The sequence below is a fragment of the Crocodylus siamensis genome, chromosome 1, assembly GCF_052110815.1.
Source record: "Crocodylus siamensis isolate JL-2025a chromosome 1, ASM5211081v1, whole genome shotgun sequence".
In the NCBI taxonomy this organism is placed as follows: domain Eukaryota; kingdom Metazoa; phylum Chordata; order Crocodylia; family Crocodylidae; genus Crocodylus; species Crocodylus siamensis.
The window spans coordinates 291,763,321-291,785,835 of record NC_143395.1 but is presented as its reverse complement, the minus strand read 5'-3'; the positions used below and the strand labels follow the sequence as shown (position 1 = coordinate 291,785,835).

The 22,515-nt window shown below is 43.8% G+C and overlaps 1 protein-coding gene across 3 annotated transcripts in view; it reads left to right on the top strand.

The window, feature by feature from the left end:
* The window catches only part of LOC149874607 (cohesin subunit SA-2-like), a 99,473-nt gene that overhangs the window by 19,556 nt on the left and 57,402 nt on the right, over positions 1-22,515 (top strand). For all 3 annotated transcript variants that reach the window (XM_090064485.1, XM_090064469.1, XM_090064476.1), the window contains 5 exons: positions 3,784-3,855; positions 4,739-4,943; positions 5,587-5,738; positions 7,004-7,077; positions 7,701-7,824. In XM_090064485.1, coding sequence (XP_089920611.1) covers positions 3,784-3,855; positions 4,739-4,943; positions 5,587-5,738; positions 7,004-7,077; positions 7,701-7,824 — 627 coding nt within the window. The remainder of the gene's footprint in view (positions 1-3,783; positions 3,856-4,738; positions 4,944-5,586; positions 5,739-7,003; positions 7,078-7,700; positions 7,825-22,515) is intronic.

Below are 22,515 nucleotides of genomic sequence, written 5' to 3'. Positions count from 1 at the left end.
TGTGTATGTAGGAAATGTACCAAATCAACTGTAAAAACTAGTTTTAAATCAACATGCTTTAATTGTTGCATCAACTAATGAAAATAAACTTTTCTGTAAAAAACCAACAAAAATACAATGGGAAACTTGATTAAAAAATGAATGATTTAAATTAGGCCTTTGGGTTGCTGATTTAAATCAGTGATATAAATCAACTTGATGTAAATCAGTCCACCCTGACTTTCTCATGTTGTTGATTATTTGAGTTTTATATAACCTTCTTTGACGTGGTAACACTAAAAATGATAATACATTCATGATATCAGAATATTAAGTGATAATGATTTATGACATCTTACTAAAGTTCATTATCTTTAAAACTCCTGGCTGCCTCTCATTTATGTTGTCAGGCAAGGTTCTTTGGGTAGATGTGATATCATTATTATACCAGTAAATAGTTGGAAAAACATGTTTGCACCCTTTGTCAGGCCTAGGGAGACTCTGTTGTGTGTGGTCCAAGGTACAAAAGAAGCTAATTTACAACAAGCATGTCTGTGAAAATGCAAATGAATGGAAGTTAGGAAGATGATGGGAAGGGAGGGAAATGTGCTAAGGCATGCAAGTGGCCAGCTGGAGGCAGGTTACCTGTGGTATCAGATGTCAGATAGGTTCTAATGTGTAATAAATCCAATGTCTGTATTAAGTCCATGATTTTTTGTATCCAGTAGATTTATGAAGTGAAGTTTGTAGGCTCTTCTGTTAAAGGTGTTTTGTAAGTTCCCTTTGAGGATTAGAACTGAGAGATCAGAGAGGGGGTGATTGTCTTGTGAGAAGTGTGCCCCCACAGCTATTTGGATATTTTTGTCTTTGATGGATTTTTGGTGCTCGTTCATTCTGGTGCACAGTTGTTGTTTGGTTCCTCCTACATATTTTCCATCAGGGCATTTGATGCCCTGAACGAGTTATAGTACATTTCTGGAGATCCAGGAATGGTGATGGCACTGTTGTGGGGTGTAGTTGTGGTGGGGGGTGTTGGGGATATGTTGGGAGCTTGGCTGTAGCACTTATGGTAGTGGTAGGCATTATCAAGGTGCAAGGAAGCGGTTAGTGTTGCCATCCTCCTCAGGTATATTGTTGCTTTGGAACCCTTTTCTTCTGGCCTGAGAAGGAGTTCTCTTAGAGGCTGAATACTGTGTCCTCTTAATAAAATAATAAATCAAACTTATATTTTCTGATGTGGGTTCTACAAGTGGAACATTTTTTGCTTGAAAATACATTTCATTAGTACTTGCACCAGATATTCCTCAAGCCCTTTGCTCAAGCCCTTACCTTTCTTGTAAGGTACCAGTAAATGGAAGAATCTGACTTTTTCAACCCTGACTTTAACTTTCCTAGAGTTCATACTCTTTTAATTCGTAATATCAAATTATTAATGAATACTTTTATTAATTTATAATTATAATAATCATTGTGGGTAGTCCTTAATTTACTTGTATTTAAGTAGCCCTATTGAAAGGCATGAATCCAAAGTGACAGTTCTGGTCAGTTCATTATGTCAATGAAATCAGACATGTTGGGCAGGTGCTGGCAGGGTCAGGGCTACCAACTTGTTGAGGTGCTGCATTGCAACTTAACTTTTTCAAATTGACCATGATTGTATTATTTAAGATCCAAAAGAGAAGTGTTTTTCAGCACAATTCTAAATACTTCAGTCATTGACTTTTTTTTCTTATTTCAGGAATGTGGATTCCACATTAGCGTTCTGAAATACTATTTTTTTGCTCTTGTTCTAATAAGAGAATAATTCCTAAAGAACCTTTAAATTACTTGTGCTGCCTGACGTTTTTAGCAACTTCATCCAGCATTTTGACTCATTTTGTACTCGTATGTTAAGACTTGTTTTAAGTCATCATTTCTGCAGCTGGAATTATGTCTGAAGTGGCTCACTGTGTTTTTGCTGCCTTTAACTGGCTGGAAAAACCGCTTGAAGAACAAACTGATTCCTAATTAAGCTGAAGAACATTGAGCGATTTGTTGAGGGGAGAATTCCAGAACAATTATAATAGTCATTTGTACCACTGAGCATTGTTGACTCGACTGTAAGCTTGGCAGAAAATAGTTAAATCTGCTAATCAAAACAATTCAGGAGTAATGGAAGTACAAAACTCTAGTAATATGGAGGTCCCTAGCACTTGCTGATGTATAGTAGTTTTGTTCGAGAGACTGGGTTTTTTTTTGAGGCTGCAAGGAAATATTTATGGAATTAAGAAACAAAACAAATCTTTACAGCTGTGAACACTTGACCTGATCCTCCATTACTATGCAGATAAAATGCTTACTGAAAGCTGTATAGACAAGATATAAGATTAGCTTTTATAGTAATATGCCTGGACTTCATTGGAAGAAATTAAGCTTTAGGTAAAGTAGATATGTTTGAGACATCAGCGTGGGTCACGTTTTTTGTCGGTTGAGGTAAAAATTAAAGCATGTTGATTTACAACTAAATACAGTTTTTATACATGTACACATTTTATATTTTGTGTGTGTGTGTGTGTAAATTACTGTTTGTGTACGTAGGAAATGTACCAAATCTACTTTAAAAATGGTATTTAGTTTTAAATCATCATGCTTTAATTGTTATATTAACCAAATGAAAATAAACTTCTTTAAAAAAACAACAACAAAAATACAGTGGAAAAGTTGATTTAAAAAAAAAACTCCCAAAAGAATGATTTAATTCAGGCTTTTGGCTTGCTGATTTCAATCCATGATTTAAACCAATTTGATTTAAATCAGTCCACCCAGACTTTTGTCCTCATTGTATGTCTTCTCTTTCTTTTTATAACATCTCCTTTCTTGCAATAGCTCTTTGTCCTCTTGTTAACTGTATTTCCCACCCCCCTTAGTGGTAAAGTGGATAACACTGACCTTTTAAAGTAAAACCAAATGGTAGTGGAAACACTCCATCAGGGAGATTAATGAGGACCTGGGGAGTTCACACTTCTAAACTATTGTCTTGAATAAATAACTGTAGATTTAGTGAATTGAACCAAATGGCACTTGATTTGCCGTTGTAAGATTTTAATTGCAAAAGCACAAACTTAACTTTATTTTTACACGCAAATTTAGATTTTGTGCAGTCTTTGTATTATACTGTGGCAAAGTCCTATATTATGTAGACCTCAGGTTTGAGATCCTTTTTCTTGGTTTACTTGCAGATATAATTTGGCTAAATCTTCAAGAGTGGGATTTAGAAAGGTTGCTGATTTGCCAGAGGGATTACTTAGTCATGACTGGAGATTTTGAAATATGGCTAGCACATATAAACATATCTGTACTCCTGTGAATTGGGATTTTCCTGGTGGTTTCTTTCTTTCTTTCTTTTTTTTTTACTGTGCTAAGTTAGATGGTTGGTATCTAATAAGTATTTAGACAACTGGGGAAAAGTTCTGTATCTTTCTCTTTAGAGTATAGAGGATTGTACTCTGCATGTTTTGGCTGACAAAGTTTATGCAAAGCTTGCCATAATTGGAGTGACGATTTTTAAATAAAAACCCATTGAACTTGTATTGAAGCATGTGATAGTTGTAGCTAAAACCAAACCAAGTGGAAAAAGATAAGATATTACTGAGTGTGCTGTGATATGCAGGGGTGTATAATAAATACAAACTCAAGTTTAAATGGCATTTTAAACCTTGGCATACAATGTGCATTGTGTGTGTATTTTTTTAAGCATTTAAAATCTTTCAAAATGACTTCTGTGCTTCATCAAAAGTCCTTACAATGATGTCTCTCACAATATAGGAAACAGGGTTGCAGTACAAGAAATTCATGGCATATCCTTGGATTCTGACGGTTACTTGGCCAGTGGACATGGTAAAACAAGACCTTTTACTCAAATTTCCTTTTAACTCTTTGAGTACCAGTGCAACTTCAAAGTAGCTTTAGATGAATGCTCTTGATTTTAAGCGTGACCACAAGGTGCACCCAGGGGCTTCAGAAGAAATTGAAAAAGCTCAGCATCTTCATTCAGCCTTTTATCAGATAGTAAATGTATGACATTTCTGCATTGGTTTTTTTTTTAATTGGCTGTGTTGAAATCCAAGACCAGTACCCAAGTGTGGTTTTTTTTTCCTCTCTCTCTCTTTCCAGCTGGTTTTAATTTATGTTTGTTACCTCTCCCTCTCACTTCTTGCCCACAAATACCTCAAAAACAATTCTTCTAGATTTACATTACCACTGCAGAGTAACTGAATACCCCATACCCAGCAACAATTCTATCCAAATGGAACATGATCTCTACCATTTATGTCTTTTTTCTATTGACTGTAGTTGTTGTGTCTCCAGGAGAGATGCCGTGGTTATTCCACAAAGGGCTGCAAATCTTCTTACGCCACTAGTTATGCACAACATAATTTACACTTCTTCTGTGGTAGGGATCTGTAACAGATTGGTTCTTAAGGTGTTTTATCCTTACTGTCACTCTTTACTGCAGTCACCTCTGTGAATATTCTAAACATTTTCTAAAATGGTGAGGTTACAGTCCCATGAGGGCTTTAAAGGTTAACATGGTCTCCTTCATGAAGCAGGAGAACTTCTGCCTGAACTGATGAGAAACTGTAACAAAAACTGAAATGGGACAGTCCTTTTACAGATGCAAATGGAGAGAAATTCAAGCAGCAAATAGGCTGGCCATTTCAAAATAAATGTGTTTTTTTTATACTTCTTCTCTTTTCCCCTACCCTTCCTTTCCCTGTAGGACAATGAAGACTATCCCCTTATCAAGCCAGGACCCTACTGGAAGAAGTTCAAAGCCAATTTCTGTGAGTTCACTGCAGTGCTGATCCAGCAGTGCCAGTGCAGCATCCTTTATGATAGTTACCTAATGGATACAGTCATCTCGCTGCTCACAGGGCTAGCAGACTCAATGGTCAGAGCATTTAGGCACACCAGCACTTTAGCAGGTAAACATACCTCCCATTGCTGCCACTAGAGTTTTAATGATTAACGTGGTAAAAGAAACAAAGTGATCAAAAGTTAAAGGACTGTCAGCTTTGTAAGGCAGAGATTGTCTTTCTTTGTGTCTTGACAGTACCTAGCATGTTATAGTTGTGTCTGTAATATAAATAACTCACTTCAGCATGTATCGGACAGAAATGTAGATGTGGTAGGGTTAGACTTCAGGCTTTAGGTAAAGCAGATGTGTTGAAGACTTCAGCACCCCAAAATTCTGTTTTGTGAAAGGAACTAGGAATACAGATTGTTTGCACAGTGGATAAGGTGCATTTCATTATTTAGCAACATCTCTTGTAACTGTTGAGATAATAAATGTGTAAGTTGTCATTGCCTTTCATATTTAGTGTTCTTTCTCTAGTTCTCCTTTCCTCCAAAAATTAATATGAAAGGGAATATCTTATTTTCTATTTTTTTGCTTATTAGAATGTCTTACTAAAATTGTCATTTAGGAGGAAATCCTCTGATACAAATAGTTTTTTTAATTTAGCAGGAATAGTGTTAATTTGATTTTTAAATGCTTTTTGGCAAAAAGGTGACTTTTATGTGGCATATTAGCTGAGTTTTATTTGCTTGGTTTCTCTTCCGTTTCAGCTTTGAAGCTTCTGACAGCTCTTGTAAGAGTACGTCTGAATCTTGATGTCAGTAAACATAATACACAAAGGCTGTATGAGGTGGAGAAGAATAGGATTACTGGCAAGAGGACCAACTGCAGGTTGGATCAGCTAGAGAGAAAAAGGAAAGAGGTTGGCTTACTTTTTTAGTTGGGGAACTGGGTGAAGATGTAAGAATAGAGGTGGCTGGTGGCTTACTCAGGGATGATGTAATTTTTTGAGCTGTACGGAGGTGATACTTCCTAAGCATCCTCAGTGGTGTGCTGTTAAGGTTTTGTTTTAATGGGCTCAGAACTGTGGTAATGCATTCAAACAGAAATGTTTGAGGCAAATACTTGAGCTATGTACTATTCTTTGAGATTTCTGTTCTGGTACTTGTCTCTTTAAATTGGATATGATGGGTCCATGAACTGTCTTTTTTTGTACATGGTTCTGTTTGCAGTAGCAGTTTTGACATATGCATGTGTGCAAAACGGAGTTCCCACAAACTGTAAATGGAACTGTAGATCTTTTGCTCAAGTCTTACTTTGGACTTTGTCCAAGTGAAAGCTGAATGAAAATGCATGAAGGATTGTGGGATTTATCGTTTTATGATCAAAGGATTCTTAAAATGCCATGTGATTCCAGTTTAAAGTAAGGGTCATGTGTCTGCTGCTACCCAGCCTCCATTTCCTTCCCTGTTACTTTCCCAACACCCCTTCACCACACAAACTCATTATCTTCTGAGGGCTGAGGTAGGTTTATACTATACAAACATGAACCCAGTCTTTACCCCACTGAGCTCACATTGAAATGAGTCTTTTGAACTGCCTTGTGGGTATGGCTGTTCTGTAAGAAGTAGTAGCTTCTGTAGTGAAAGGTGGCTGGCTGGGGGGAAATGCAGCTCACGGCTATTCTGAGCTTCATGATCCTGGTCGCTTGAGCCAACAAAGAAAGAAATGGCATCTTTTTATTGCACAGAATTGATAGGTTTTTACCAAATTATCTTTTTCAGGGCTTGGTGAAAATGCAATTGTCCATTTCCTAGCTTGCGTATCCCCTGCCATCAGTCCAGATTCATTAATAGACTCTATACACTGGCCATATAATGGGGTGTACCACTCCTTCCATGTATTACAAGGACAAGACTTCTCTTTCTACCAGACATCTTGTGTGAGATATCTTTGTTTCTGGATTGTAGGTGGTACCCACTGACCTTTCATTTTGATGTAGCAATACAAAGGCAAAACACTGGTGTACTTGGGGTGCACTCCTATTTACTTGTGGCACCAATTTAAAATAAATATCGGGGATTTGCACCAGTGTAATGATATCAGAGGGGTGCAGATTTTCCCTAGTATGAAAGGGATTTCTGGAGTCCCTACTCAGAGAACATTCCATTCTTTTTTGTGTTTCAGTGTGAGCAGAAACCCCTGGAAATACAGAATATGATGAACGCAATTTTCAAAGGGACATTTTTACAACGTTATCGGTAAGAATAATAATAGTACCCAAAGACCCTCCACTCCCACCATACAAATGCTAAATGCTAAGCTAATGCATAGGAAGATGCTCTTCTTTTCCTGAAGCTTAAAATTCAGCTCAGCTTTCAGGAACAAAAGGTATAAAAATGAATCTGTAAAGCATATGTACACACCTTAAGGGCATCTTTTATATATTGTTTAGATGCTAAGTCCAGCATAAATCCAAGGGGCAGTTAGAGTTCCAAACAAAGCATTTAAGACTGAATTGTTTGAACAAACTGATTTTGGTTAAGAAAATGACCTTGATATGTATTGTCATTCACACTGCTTTTCTTTTCTTCCTCCTGGCAAGACAGCAGTAAGTTTTATAGCTGAAACATCTTCCCAGCTTCAAAATAATTGTAATGAGAAACTTAGAGATAAAAGCAGGTCCTTTAAGTAATAGCAGATTCTCTGTGGGGTATATAGATTAAAGACATAGTTTACACATTAATATATGGATACATGAAATGCTACAAGTAGGAGTTCCGAATATTTACAACTTGTGGTTTTTGTACTGGGGAAAAATAATTAAATTGATACTTTTGGGCATTTATGAATTGGTTTACAATACACTTGTATGATTTTACAGTGATGTGATTCCTGAGATCCGGGCTATTTGCATTGAAGAAATTGGTAGCTGGATGAAAATGTACCCTGATACATTCTTAAATGATAGTTACTTGAAATATATTGGATGGATGCTTTATGATAAGGTGAGGTTTTATTCTTCTTTCTATATTCTAACTGAAAAGTTACTTTTTTTGAGACGAGCCTCAAAGTTTATATAAATAAATGCTTCCTTCTCCAACTTCATATTTTTTTTCTTCGCTAAATAATGGAGATCATTTACATTTCTCAGCCTTAACCACTAAGTTTTGTGATAAATGTTTAATAGTAATCCATGGTTTGTATGTATAGCTGTGTGTGTGTGTGTGTGCTAGTTTTAGAGAACATTTCAATTACAAATAAAGACCTGAAACATTTTTAGAAATATGTAGTTGTTGCTATCATTTGCTTCATGCAGTAAGTACCATGTTTATTTGAACACAAGACAAGTTTTTCCCCCCAATTGGCACCGCTCAGTATGTGTGTGTAGTCCAGATACTTCCCACTAATTAGCCCCCACTCAACTGGAACTAGGTGTTCTTGTCATAATTCCTGGGATTCTGCAAAACTTTGCATGCAGATGAGGTGCAGGGCAACCTGGCCCTGCTTTACCTCATGTAGGCCAGGGCCATACTAATCACATGTAACAGGTTGAGAGAGGGGTGCAACAGAGAGATTCTAGGTAAACTGTTTGAGGCCCTGTTTGATATTTTCAGACATTTAAGGCTGGTGAAGAAACAGGAATCATTGAAAAAGGGAAAGAAAGGCATAGCTCAGCAGTGGGAGTGAAGTAGCAATAAAAATATATGCAGTGCTGTGGCCTACTAGGACTTGAAAGAGTGCGCGGTGAGGGGGACTACACATAAAGGGCGCTACCTTATGTCTTATTCAAATGGGCTGCACTAACACATCCTTGTGGCAGATTCTCATTTGCATGTTTCTCCAATTTGGACCATTTTTTTTGTAGTTATATTCGGTGGGTACCTCTACATGTGCACTTTACTGTAGAGAAGACTAATTGGCTCCGCAGTAAAGTGTCACAGTCTACATGTGTGCTGGTATTATGGCACAGTACATTAACTCTGCCATAAATAGTACTGTCAGAGGTAGTACTATCTTGTGGTGGGGCTATTTACTACACTGAAATGTACATATAGACTGAAATGCATACGTAGACTGTGACGGGGTCACTGGGGCATGAGGGAGCTAAAGTCTGTGGACTGCCTGTCAGCTAGTCACACAACTGCAGGTTCTGCCCTTGTGCACTAGCCAGCCCCGCCCCCCTCCCCCCAACAGTGCCACCCAGAGCCTGGGGCTGACCCGACCCCCCCCCCGAATCTGTTACCAGCCCAGGGGTTCTCTGCCCCAGCTCATAGTGCTGCTGTCTTGGGCGCATGTGTAGGCATTGCAACTGGGAGCAATGTACTGCAGCTGAAAATGCTCCAGAATTTACTGCGTCACCTTAATTTCATGTGTAGAAATGATGCTCCCAGTGTTAGCTGCATTTAAGCAGTTTCATAGTTGGCTTCCATTGCTCAGGACATACTGCTGTCAGAAGTTTAATGATAGACCGTGTATTTAGTGAGATTTCCTTGTATGCAATTGTAAGATAAGGGGCTTTTCTCCCCATACTAATTGGAGGGAAAAACCTCAGCTTGTATTCAAGTAAATTCAAGTAAATTCCTGCTGGAATTCACCATCTAGCGCAAGGTGGCAAAGGCATGCAGTAAGGCAGCGGCCCTAGATTTTAGGAGGGCAAACTTCAACGAGCTAAGGAGGATAGTTGGAGAAGTGCTGAGGTCCCAGAGGGGAGGGGAGCCAGGCGTCCAAGGAGAGTGGTCGCTCCTTAAGGAGACGATCCTCCAAGCCCAAAGGAAGGTAATCCCAACGAGGATCAAAGGGAGCAGGAGAGCACACAAGCCTCCGTGGCTCACCAGAAGCATCTGGGAATGTCTCCTTGCTAAAAAGGAGGCTTACACCCAATGGAAAGAAGGGGTCATCACCAGGGAGGACTATTCTGTAGTTGCTCGGGGATGTAGAGGGGTAGTTAGGAAGGCCAAGGCAGAGATGGAACTGGGACTAGCTTCCCAGATTATGGACAATAAGAATTCCTTTTTTAAATATATAGGGGGTAAAAAGAAGGTCCTGGGTAATGTGGGGCCCTTGCAGGACGCGTTGGGAAACTTGGTCGTCACACCAGACGGCAAAGCTAACATGTTTAACGATTTCTTTGCCTCCATCTTCCTAAGTAGGGACCAGAACAGCCACCTCCCTGCTGGGCCCCCCTTGGGCCCCGGGGGAAGCACACGTGGGCCACGGGTTAGCGAGGATTTAGTTAGGGAGCTTCTGGAGGGGTTGGATGTATTTAAGTCAGCCGGCCTGGATGATCTCCACCCTAGAGTTCTAAAGGAACTGGCCGAGGTCATTGCATGTCCCCTGGCATGGCTTTATGAGCACTCATGGTGATCTGGTGAGGTACCGGAGGACCAACGTGGTTCCCATCTTCAAAAAAAGGCAGGAAGGAGGACCCGGGAAACTATAGGCCGGTTAGTCTTACCTCGATCCTAGGCAAGCCGTTTGAGAAAATTATGCTGGCACACATCCAGGAGGGGCCAGCAGGGGACTGCATGCTTAGAGGCAACCAACACGGGTTCATCAGTGGTAGGTCCTGTCAGACCAACCTGGTGGCCTTTTACGATCAGATCACCAGATCATTAGATGCAGGGGTAGCAGTGGATATAGACTTCCTGGACTTCCGGAAGGCTTTTGACACTGTCTCTCACCCCGTTCTCATTAAGAAACTGGGGGGCTGTGGTGTAGACACCCACACAGTCAAATGGGTCGCCAACTGGCTGGAGGGCCACACCCAGAGAGTGGTAGTGGATGGGTCCTTCTCAACCTGGAAGGACGTGGGTAGTGGGGTTCCGCAGGGCTCGGTCCTCAGGCCCGCACTGTTCAACATCTTCATCAGTGATTTGGACGAGGGGGTAAAAAGCACCCTGTTCAAATTTGCTGATGACACTAAGATGTGGGGGGACATGGGCACACTGGAAGGGTGCAACAGGCTACAATCAGACCTGGACAGGTTACAAGGGTGGGCGGATGAGAATAGGATGGGTTTCAACACAGACAAGTGCAAAGTGATGCACCTGGGGAGGAATAACTGGCTCCATACCTACAGGTTGGGGAACTCCCCTCTTGTCAGCATGGAGGCGGAAAAGGATCTTGGGGTCATCATTGACTCCAAGATGAACATGGGCCGGCAGTGTGGGGAGGCAGTCAGGAAGGCCAACCGCACCTTGTCCTGCATCCACAGATGCATCTCGAGCAGGTCCAAAGAGGTGATCCTCCCCCTCTATGTGGCACTGGTCAGGCCGCAGTTGGAGTACTACGTCCAGTTCTGGGCGCCGCACTTCAAGAGGGATGTGGACAGCATGGAGAGGGTCCAGAGGAGGGCCGCTCGTATGATCGGGACAACAGGGCAGGCCGTATGAGGAGAGGCTACGGGACCTGAACCTGTTCAGCCTCCAAAAGAGAAGGCTGACGGGGGATCTAGTGGCCTGTTATAAACTAGTCAGGGGGGATCAGCAGGCATTGGGGGAGTCACTGTTCCCCCAAGCACTGCCAGGAGTGACCAGGAATAACGGTCACAAGCTGGCAGAGGGTAGGTTTAGGTTGGATATCAGAAGGCGCTACTTCACTGTCAGGGCAGCTAGGGTCTGGAACCAACTTCCAAGAGAAGTGGTGCAGGCTCCTACCCTGGGGGTGTTTAAGAGGAGGTTAGATGAACATCTTGTTGGGGTCGTTTGACCCCAGTATTCTTTCCTGCCATGGCAGGGGGTCGGACTAGATGATCTGCTCAGGTCCCTTCTGACCCTAGAAACTATGAAACTATAAATATGATAAATATTTCTGGAAAAGGTCTTTATTTCCGATCAATTGTAGCCTATGTTTTAAAATATAATGATAAAATAAAATGATAATGGTTATGTTCTAGTTTAGGTTTAAATTGTTTTTAATTACTTTCCTCTATTTAAAATAATCTTTTCCCTTCATTTCTCAACTCCAGTGACATTTTCCCCTTTACATTTGTCAACTTTTTCTGTACTGAGTTGAGAGGAGCAGTATGTTTCTCTCTTTAAAAAAATTAACTGCGTGCTTTTCATTCCCGACTTGCTAATGATGATTAATTATAGGAAGAAGGATATATTTACCATGAATGGTTAATTATTCCTTTCCAGGAATATACTTCTGCAGGTCACCCTTTAAAATAAAACATGAATTATTTAGTTTCCCTTTATAAGTAGTAAAACACCTCTCCTTTTGCATTAAGGTTATAGAGGATGTTGTAGTTCTTTTTGTAGAAGTTTAGTTCAGTGAAAAGCCAGTAGAGGGAGCACAAAGCATCTTGTTTTTTTTTTTAACTTTGTGCTTTAAAGCGGTGATTTAGATATTGTTAAAAAAAAAATCTACCAACCATGACCTTCTGCCCCACAAAGGCCAGAGACTTTTCAGATGAGAGCACTGTTTTGGAAGGCATGCCCATTTTGGAAATCTTTCAAATTAAAAAATAACATGTCCATTTTTTCTTGGGTGTTGGTTATAGCCATGTTTGTCTAAGGACATAAGCAGACAAGGCTCTTTGGGTAAATGTGATATCTTTATTAGACCAAGTAAATAGTTGGAAAAATTTGTTCTTTATAAGGTTTTAGGCACAAACACACTTCTTTGGGCATAGGGAGAGTCTGCTGAGAGTCTACTGATGTTTGTGTGCTGTCCTGCAGGGAATAGAAGCTTAAGCAATATGCAAAATGCAGGTCAGTGAAATGCAAATGCATGGCAGGGAAGCTTAGAGGGGATAGGAGTAGATAGGTGCAAGACAGGTATGTTGTGCGGGGAGAGGAGAAGAGGGGAATGTTGACCAATGGTAAAATGTAGCTGGTAAAATGTAGCGAGGTTACCTGGGGTTATCAGATGGCAGGCAAGTTATAATATGCCATAAATCCAGTGTTTATATTCTGTCCATGATTTTTTGTATCCAGTAGGTTTATAGGTGAAGTTCGTAGGTTCATCTATGAAAGGTGTTTTGTAAATTCCCTTTGAGGTTTAGAGAGATTTGAGAGAGAAAGCAGTTGTCTTATGAGAAATGAGCACCTACAGGTAATTAGGTATTTTTGTCTTTGATAGATTTTTGGTGTGCGTTCATTCTGGTACACAGCTGTTATTTGGTTTCTCCTACGTAGTTTCCATCAGGGCATTTTGTTGTTGTTGTTGGAACGTGACTTCACTTGCAGTATAGTATGGTGAAATTTTAGAAAAGTTGGTGTCTTTTAAATAGTGCTGGCTTTTACATGAGGCTGGAAGCAGCTTTTTCAAATCTGGAAGTAACTGCTGAAGCAAGACTAAGTGAGATAAAATAAGATTTGGGTTGCATTTCCAATCACATATCTGATAAAATGACAACATTCTATTGCATTCCAGGCTGTGACTTAAGCAGGAAACCATTGGTAAATCACAGAATCCTCAACAAAATGAGAGTGTAGTGCACTTTGGGGGCTGTGACAGAAATGTATTTATAATAATCTACATTTTATTCCCCACTTACCTTCCTCCCCACCCTTTCCCAGCATTTTTCCTTAAAAATATTGTACGCCATTTTTGGTAGGGATGAGTGATAGATACCAACACCTCCCAGAGCAAGTTTCCCTTACAGCATAAGCTTAGAGACATTTACTAAGTCGTTTAGGCCCCCAGATATACTAAGCACAAAATATTCACAAAAATGTTATTGAGTATAGGAAAACATAAATCAGATAATCTATAGCTTTCCAAAGTAACCTTCAGCTTTCCCTTTTCATTTTTTTTTTTAAGTTTATTGTTTGGTCTTCAAAGGTTGATTCTAATGTAAAATGGCTCCTGTTTGCCACAGAGATGCCATTTTAACATGACATTTCTATAGGAAGACTTAATTCTGGGATAGAAATTGTTTCCTATATCCAACAGTGTGTTCTGAATTCATGCCTCTTAGCAGAGCTGAGTTCAAAATAGAATACGACTGTTTCCCTGTGCTCATCTAGTAAGAACTGTGGAACAACATCCCAAGGGGGTAACTTTTTGCTGAAATATCTTCACTAGTTTATTCTTGCCTTCTATAAAGAATTAATTGTTTGCTTTTTAATGAGGGATAGTCCTTAATAAAAAAGTTAAATACAGAATCTGGCAACTGTGTTCAATAAAAACACCTGCTTAATTGACCCACTTGCCTATTGGCCTGTTTCTCAAACTAGGCCACCTGAGGATTCATTTGGAGCTCAAAGAAACACTTAGTTGTCTACTGTGGGTTTTTTGGCTAGCAAGTACTAATGTGAACAATTGGATGTGGAAGAGAAGCAATAGGCAGTGAAGAAAAACATCTAGGCTAGGGTAAGGGCAGCTGAAGAATGAAGAAGAGCAGGAGTGGAGACAGAAATAGTAAGGAAAGTAAAATGTGCACAGTTTGCACGTGCTTAGCACATCCATGTCTTAGTGCAGCTTTTTACCTATGTGGGGGTGTTGAGTGCATCTCTTTCTAGAATATGAAGAAATCTTGGTAGAGGCGATGTATTTTATTAGACCAACTAAATAGCCTCTCCAAATAGTCTCTCCAAGATGAAAACTTCTTAACGTTTACCAAAAAACAAAAATCTAACATCCACGGACCTGGAGAATCCCACCCCTGCCTTTTGTTTGAGCTGAATTTGCATACCTGGAGAACAACCTCTACACAACAGAACTGCCTCAGCTAGGAGATGTATTCTATCAACCCTCTCTCCTGTGCAATAGAAAATATCATACCAAGAAGGAAGAAACATTCAACCCCTTTTTGCCATCAGACACCAACTGCAGCTACTGTCCCCACTCTCCCCAAGACAAAACGTAAGGTGTTTGTTGTGTGAGACTTCATCCTGAGGGGGACTGAGAGGGCAATCTGCCGCCCCGACCCCTTAGTCCAGGAGGTCTGCTGCTTCTTGGGGGGACATTGCGGAGAAGATCCCAAAGTTCCTCCAGCCCACAGACCACTATCCTGTGCTCCTTATTCATGTGGGCACCAATGTCATGGCTTGGAGCGCTCCCAGCCGGTTCATGAGGCACTATAGGGATTTGGGAGCAGGGCTAAATGGTCTGGGGGCACAGGTGGTGTTCTCGTCGATCCTCCTAGTCTCAGGCTATGGGCTGAGGAGGGAGAGGAGGATCCAGGTAGTGAACCAAAGACTGCCCGCTCACGTCGGTTCTTAGCCAGAGTGCAGGACCTCCATCTAACCCAGGAGGTGCACAGCCCCACCAGGGGAGACGTCTTGTTGGACCTGGTGCTGGCCACGGGTGACGACCTGGTGAGGGGGCTGCGGGTGATGGGCCACCTGGGAGACAGTGATCATCGCTTGCTGGAATTCACCATCCAGCGTAAGGTGGCAAAGGGCTGCAGCAAGGCAACAGCCCTAGACTTTAGGAGGGCTGACTTCAACAAGCTAAGGAGGATCGTTGGGGAAGCGCTGAGGACCCAGAGGGGAAGGGAGCCAGATGTCGAAGGTGAGTGGTTGCTCCTTAAGGAGACGATCCTCCATGCCCAAAGGGAGGTAATCCCAACAAGGGTCAAAGGGAGCAGGAGGGCACATAAACCCCCATGGCTCACTAGGAGCATCCGGGAATGTCTCCTTGCTAAAAGGGAGGCATACACCCAATGGAGGGATGGGGTCATCACCAAGAAGGACTATGTTACAGTCGCCGGAGGATGTAGGGGGGCAGTCAGGAGGGCCAAGGCAGAGATGGAGATAGGACTAGCTTCCCGGATTAAGGACAATAAGAAGTCCTTCTTCAAATACATAGGGGGTAAAAAGAGGGTCCCGGGTAATGTGGGGCCCCTGCAGGACACGATGGGCAACTTAGTCATCACGCCAGATGACAAAGCTAACATATTTAACGATTTCTTTGCCTCTGTCTTCCTAAGTAGGGACCAGTTCAGCCACCTCCCTGCTGGGCCCCCCTCGGGCCCCGGGAGAGACACGCCTGGGCCAGGGGTTAGCGAGGAGTTAGTTAGGGTACTTCTGGAGAGGCTGGACGTGTTCAAGTCCGCTGGTCCGGACGATCTTCACCCTAGGGTTCTACAGGAACTGGCCGAGGTCATTGCGGGACCCCTGGCGCGGCTCTATGAGCACTCGTGGTGCTCTGGCGAGGTGCCGGAGGACTGGAAGAGGGCCAATGTGGTCCCTATCTTCAAAAAGGGAAAAAAAGAGGACCCGGGAAATTACAGGCCAGTTAGTCTTACCTCAATCCCGGGTAAGCTCTTTGAAAAAATTATCCTGGCACACATCCAGGAGGGCCTTGCGGGGGAATGCATGCTCAGGGGCAACCAACATGGGTTCATCAGTGGCAGGTCTTGTCAGACCAACCTGGTGGCCTTTTACGATCAGGTCACCAAATCATTAGACGCAGGGGTTGCTGTGGATGTAGTCTTTCTGGACTTCCGGAAGGCTTTCGACACTGTCTCTCACCCTGTCCTCATCAAAAAGCTGGGAGACTGTGGTGTCGATGCCCACACGGTCAAATGGGTGGCCAACTGGTTGGAGGGCCGCACCCAGAGGGTGGTAGTGGATGGGTTCTTCTCGACCTGGAAGGACGTGGGCAGTGGGGTTCCGCAGGGCTCAGTCCTCGGGCCCGCACTGTTCAACATCTTCATCAGTGACTTGGATGAGGGGGTAGAAAGCACCCTGTTCAAGTTTGCTGATGACACTAAGATGTGGGGGGATGTGGGTGCACTAGAAGGGTGCAATAGGCTACAAGCTGACCTTGACAGGTTGCAACGGTGGGCGGATGAGAATAGGATGGGGTTTAACACTGATAAGTGCAAGGTGTTGCACATGGGGAGGAAGAACCGGCACTACACTTACAGGTTGGGGAACTCCCCTCTTGCCAGCATGGAGACGGAAAAGGATCTTGGAGTCGTCATTGACTCCACGATGAACATGGGCCGGCAGTGTGGGGAGGCAGTCAAGAAGGCCAACCGTACCCTGTCATGCATCCACAGATGCATCTCGAGCAGGTCCAGGGAGGTGATCCTCCCCCTCTATGTGGCACTGGTCAGGCCGCAGCTGGAGTACTGCTTCCAGTTCTGGGCGCCACACTTCAAGAGGGATGTGGACGATATGGAAAGAGTCCAGAGGAGGGCCACTCTTATGATCAGGGGTCAGCAAGGCAGGCCTTATGAGGAGAGGCTACGGGACCTGAACCTGTTTAGCCTCCACAAGAGAAGGTTAAGGGAGGACCTTGTGGCCTGCTACAAACTGGTCAGGGGGGATCAGCAGGTATTGGGGGAGTCCCTGTTCCCCCGTGCACTGCCAGGAGTGACCAGGAATAACGGTCACAAGCTGGCGGAGGGTAGGTTTAGATTAGATATTAGGAGGTGCTACTTCACAGTCAGGGCGGCTAGGGCCTGGAACCGGCTTCCAGGGGAAGTGGTGTAGGCTCCTAGCCTGGGGATTTTTAAAAGGAAGTTAGATGAGCACCTTGCCGGGGTCATCTGACCCCGGTGCTCTTTCCTGCCAAGGCAGGAGGTCGGACTAGATGATCTACCTAGGTCCCTTCCGACTCTAGCTACTATGAAACTGAGGTGCTGGTGTCATCGGGAAGGCTTTGGCTTCCATGACCACAGCCCACTCTTTGGCAAGAGAGGCAGTGAGCTGCTGGGAAGAGATGGCCTCCACCTTTCTCCCCTGGGGAGGAGCTCTTCTCAGCTAGACTGGCTGACCTGCTTCACCGGGCTTTAAACTGAGCCTGTTGGAGTACGGGGGGACTACCGCCACTGCTGGCCCACTGAGCAACCCTTGCAAAGCCAGCGGGCCAAGGCACTTAAGGGAGCTCACCCTTGCCCCAGCCCTGGTACAACCTGTGGGCAAGGCACGAGCCCCCAAGGGGACACTTGCTTGCCTGTACACAAATGCCAGGAGCTTGGGCAATAAGCAGGAGGAGCTTGTCCTCCTGCTCAGTGCAAATAATTATGATGTCATAGGGATAATGGAGGCCTGGTGGGACTCCACCCATGACTGGGCCTTGGGTATAGATGGCTATACCCTGTTCAGGAGGGATTGTGTAGATAAAAGGGACAGGGTTGTAGCTCTCTATGTTAAGGAAAGCTACATGTCCCTGCAAGCTGATACTGGTGACCAGGTTGGATGACTGGAGACCCTCTGGGTTAAAATCCATGGGGAACATGGCATAAGGGACACAACGGTGGGAGTCTACTACAGACCTCCCACCCAAAGTCCTGAGCTTGACCAAGAGTTCAGCCAGGAACTGGCTGAGGCTGCATGCTCCAGGACCATGTTTGTCATGGGTGACTTCAATTACCCAGACATCTCGTGGGAAGATCACTCAGCAAAATCCGAGCAGTCGCAAAGCTTCCTCTCATGCGTGGATGACCTCTACCTGACTTAAGAAGTCTATGGGCCAACAAGAGGCAAAGCGCTGCTTGACCTGGTACTGGCTACTGGGGATGAGCTAATCGGCGACCTAGTGATTGATGGGAAGCTGGGTGACAGCTACCACAAGCTGATCACCTTCACCATCCACCGTAAAGCTGGCAAGTCAGTCAGCAACACGGAAGTCTTTGACTTCAGAAAAGCCAACTTTGACAAGCTCAGGAGGCTTGTCAGTCAGGCCTTAAGGGACCATGACCCCAGGGAGAGGGGAGTTCAAGAAGAGTGGTTGGTCCTGAAGGGAGCAATCCTCAATGCACAAGCTAAGTCTGTTCCATCTCGGAGGAAAGTCAGCAAGAAGGCACAGCAGCTCCCCTGGCTCTCCAGGGACCTAGCAGACCTCCTGAGGCTAAAAGGAAAGGCCTACAAAGGATGGAGGATGGGATTCACCTCCAAGGAGGAATATTCTGCACTGGTCCGGTCCTGCATGGAGCAAACCAGGAAAGCCAAGGCTGCAACTGAACTCCAACTAGCTTCGAGCATCAAGGACAACAAAAAGTCCTTTTTCAGATATGTGGGGAGCCGGAGGAAAAGCAAGGGCAACGTTGGATCCCTGGTGAACCAGATGGGGCAACTGACACCCAGGAAAAAGTCAACCTATTAAATGGGTACTTTGCGTCGGTCTTTCATGGGTCCCATGGGACGCCCATGCCCACTACGGGACAGGGAGGTCCGGGTGAGGGAGATCCCCTGCCCTCCATTAATGCTGACCTCGTGAAGGAACATCTTGAGAAGCCGGATACCTCCAAGTCAGCCGGCCCTGACAGTCTACACCCCAGGGTACTCAAGGAGCTGGTGAGCATCATAGCCCAGCCTTTAGCATGGAAAAGACCAATATGGTGCCTATCTGCAAGAAAGGTAGGAAAGTGGATCTGGCTAACTATAGGCCCATCAGCCTGACTTCTATCCCAGGGAAGATCTTAGAAAAGTTTATTAAAGAAGCCATCCTTAATGGACTGGCCGACGCCAGCATCCTAAGGGATAACCAGCAGGGGTTTGTTGCGGGTAGGTCTTGCTTGACCAATCTCATTTCCTTCTACAACCAGGTGACCTATCACCTGGACAAGGGAGAAGATATTGATGTCATACATCTTGACTTCAAAAAAGCCTTTAATCTGGTATCCCATGATCACCTCTTGGTAAAACTGGCCACTTGTGGCCTTAGGTCCACCATGATCCACTGGCTGGTAAACTGGCTCTGTGGTCAGACCCAGAGGATGGTAATTGATGGAAGTCAATCGTCATGGTGCCCTGTGACCACCGGGGTCCCCCAAGGCTCTGTCCTTGGACCCATATTGTTCAACATCTTCATTAATGATGTGGACATTGGAGTCAGAAGTGGACTGGCCAAGTTCTCTGATGACACCAAATTTTGGGGCAAAGAATCCACGCCAGAAGACAGGCAGGTGATCCAGGCTGACTTGGACAGGTTCAGCAAATGGGCGGACAAGAACCTGATGGTGTTTAACACCAAAAAATGCAAGGTTCTCCACCTTGGGGAAAAAAACCCTGCAGCATCCTTATAGGCTCGGCAGTGCTATGCTGGCTAGCACTGTGGAAGAAAGACACTTGGGGGTCATGATTGACCACAAGAGGAACATGATCCTGCAATGTGATAGTAAAGCAACCAAAACGCTGGCTTGCATCCATTGATGCTTCTCCAGCAAATCCCAGGATGTCCTTCTCCCCTTGTACTTGGCCTTGGTGAGGCCGCAGCTGGAGTATTGCATCCAGTTTTGGGCTCCACAATTCAAAAGGGATGTGGAGAAGCTTGAGAGAGTCCAGAGAAGAGCCACGCGCATGATCAGAGGTCAGGAAAGCAGACCTTACAACGACAGGCTGAGAGCCATGGGGCTCTTTAGCCTGGAAAAGCGCAGGCTCAGGGGTGATCTGATGGCCACCTATAAGTTTATCAGGGGTGACCACCAGGATCTGGGGGAACGTCTGTTCACCAGAGCGCCCCAAGGGATGACGAGGTCGAACGGTCACAAACTCCTGCAAGACCGTTTCAGGCTGGACATAAGGAAAAATTTCTTTACTTTCTGAGCCCCCAAGGTCTGGAACAGCCTGCCATTGGAGGTGGTTCAAGCACCTACATTGAACACCCTCAAGAGCAAACTGGATGCTTATCTTGCTGGGATCCTATGACCCCAGCTGGCTTCCTGCCCTTTGGGTGTGGGGCTGGACTCAGTGATCTTCTGAGGTCCCTTCCAGCCCTAACATCTATGAAATCTGTGAACCTTGGAGGTAAACAGACTGCTCCAACTTTTGTTTGAGCCTAATTTGCCTAAAATGAACTTTTCTACCATGGGGTACCTATAACACCTTTCCATTCTCCTGTGCAATATGAAGTTTCATTTCTATCTGGGAGAAGTGTTACAATCTGTGCATTCTCCTTTGCCTGAGGAAGGGCGTGTGAAGCTGAAAGCTTGCAAATAAAGAAATTTTTTTGCAACTATTTAGTAGGTCTAATAAAAGATATTACCTCTACCAAGAGTTCTGAATACTTTTGCCTGTAGACAAACACAGCTAAAACCTGTATGTCTTCCTAGAACATTTTCTTTTAACTAGCTAAAAAAACCCATTAAAAACATCTAATTGCTCTTGAAAGAAAAGGTATTTACATTGTGCTTGAGTTACTTTTTTTCTTCAAAACACTGTTGTGATGGTTGGAGGGAATAATTGAATGCCCCCTGTAGGATGCTAAAGGAGTGCTAAGCAGGAGATCTTCTTGTTGGAAAAAGAATCCAGATCTAATGAAATCAGGGTGCTGTGCATTAATCACAAGGCCATCCTGTCTAATTTCAGATTGGCTGGACAGGTTATCAGTGAAGGGCTTCCTGACTCTGCATCCTTTTGTGAAAGTTGCCCTGTTTGTGTCATGGTAGTTTAACTACATCTCCTATTCAAGCATCCATTGAAAAATGGTATCTTCTTACACAAAAGGTGATCAACTCTTATGTTTTCTAAACCCTAAACAACTTTTCAGGAAAAAGAAAATACTACTTTTGGCAAGTAGATTGCATTCTTTTCACACATCGGCAGTCTTTTAACCTGTGTTCCAGTTGGAGGATTGTTACTATTGCTAAAGAGAAGAAAGTAGCCCTTTTTTCTGACTCCCAGACTAAATTTATAGGACTGAAAATGAAACCCCATTTCTGTACTGTAAAAAAAGTAAGACTCGGTTTCAAAAATAGCTCTACCTAGGCAGGTGCTGAAACCTTTTTGGTGTCCCCTGGAGGCATTGATGTTGTTTCTTGGCTCATTGATCTTTTAGTGGTGATATGATTTAGGGTCAACTATGCCATTACTGAGCTGGGAAAATGTATAGGGGATACCCTAATCCTATTTTTAGATGATCGCTCTTTAGAGCATAATTTCTTTGAGCTTTTCAATGAGACTAGAATGGCGATTCTTGGGCAGGAAAAGGAAGCAAGGTTGTCAATACTTCAGCAAAAGTATACTGCTCAGGGTGAGGGAAGGAGATCATTTGGAAAAAATATTTGTACCCTAGGCTAGTTTCCTTGATATTTAAAAATGCATTTACATATAGGGTTAAGACAGAGATCTGGGATGGGAAGGGGAGTTTAGGAGGAGACAGGTGGCACAGTTACAGGGCATTAACTTCGTCGTATCTGCAGACCTACACTCAAGTACTGCCTGATTGACAACTACAAGTGACAGTCATCTCTTTGTGGTCCCACAGCTATCTAACCACCTAACAAAACCATCACAAGTTTATATTTAGTGCAAAGGCAGTCTCTATTCAGGATTATAGCCCCAGAATAGAATAGTGGGGGTGGCTCAATCCAGAACTGAGGAGCACTGGCTGATGGTACTTCTGGCATTAGTCAATGATAACTAAGTCAGCTTTAGGCTTTGATCCTAAATGGAACTCCACATTGACTTTAATGGAGCCCTGACAGGTGCAGCACTTCAGATCTGGAAACAGGACCTTCTAATTTAAAGTGATTCAAGAACTGTGCCTGATAAAAGTGTTTCATAGTTTCATAGTTTCATAGTAGCTAGAGTCGGAAGGGACCTAGGTAGATCATCTAGTCCGACCCCCTGCCTTGGCAGGAAAGAGCACCGGGGTCAGATGACCCCGGCAAGGTGCTCATCTAACTTCCTTTTAAAAATCCCCAGGCTAGGAGCTTGCACCACTTCCCCTGGAAGCCGGTTCCAGGCCCTAGCCGCCCTGACTGTGAAGTAGCACCTCCTAATATCTAATCTAAACCTACCCTCCGCCAGCTTGTGACCGTTATTCCTGGTCACTCCTGGCAGTGCACG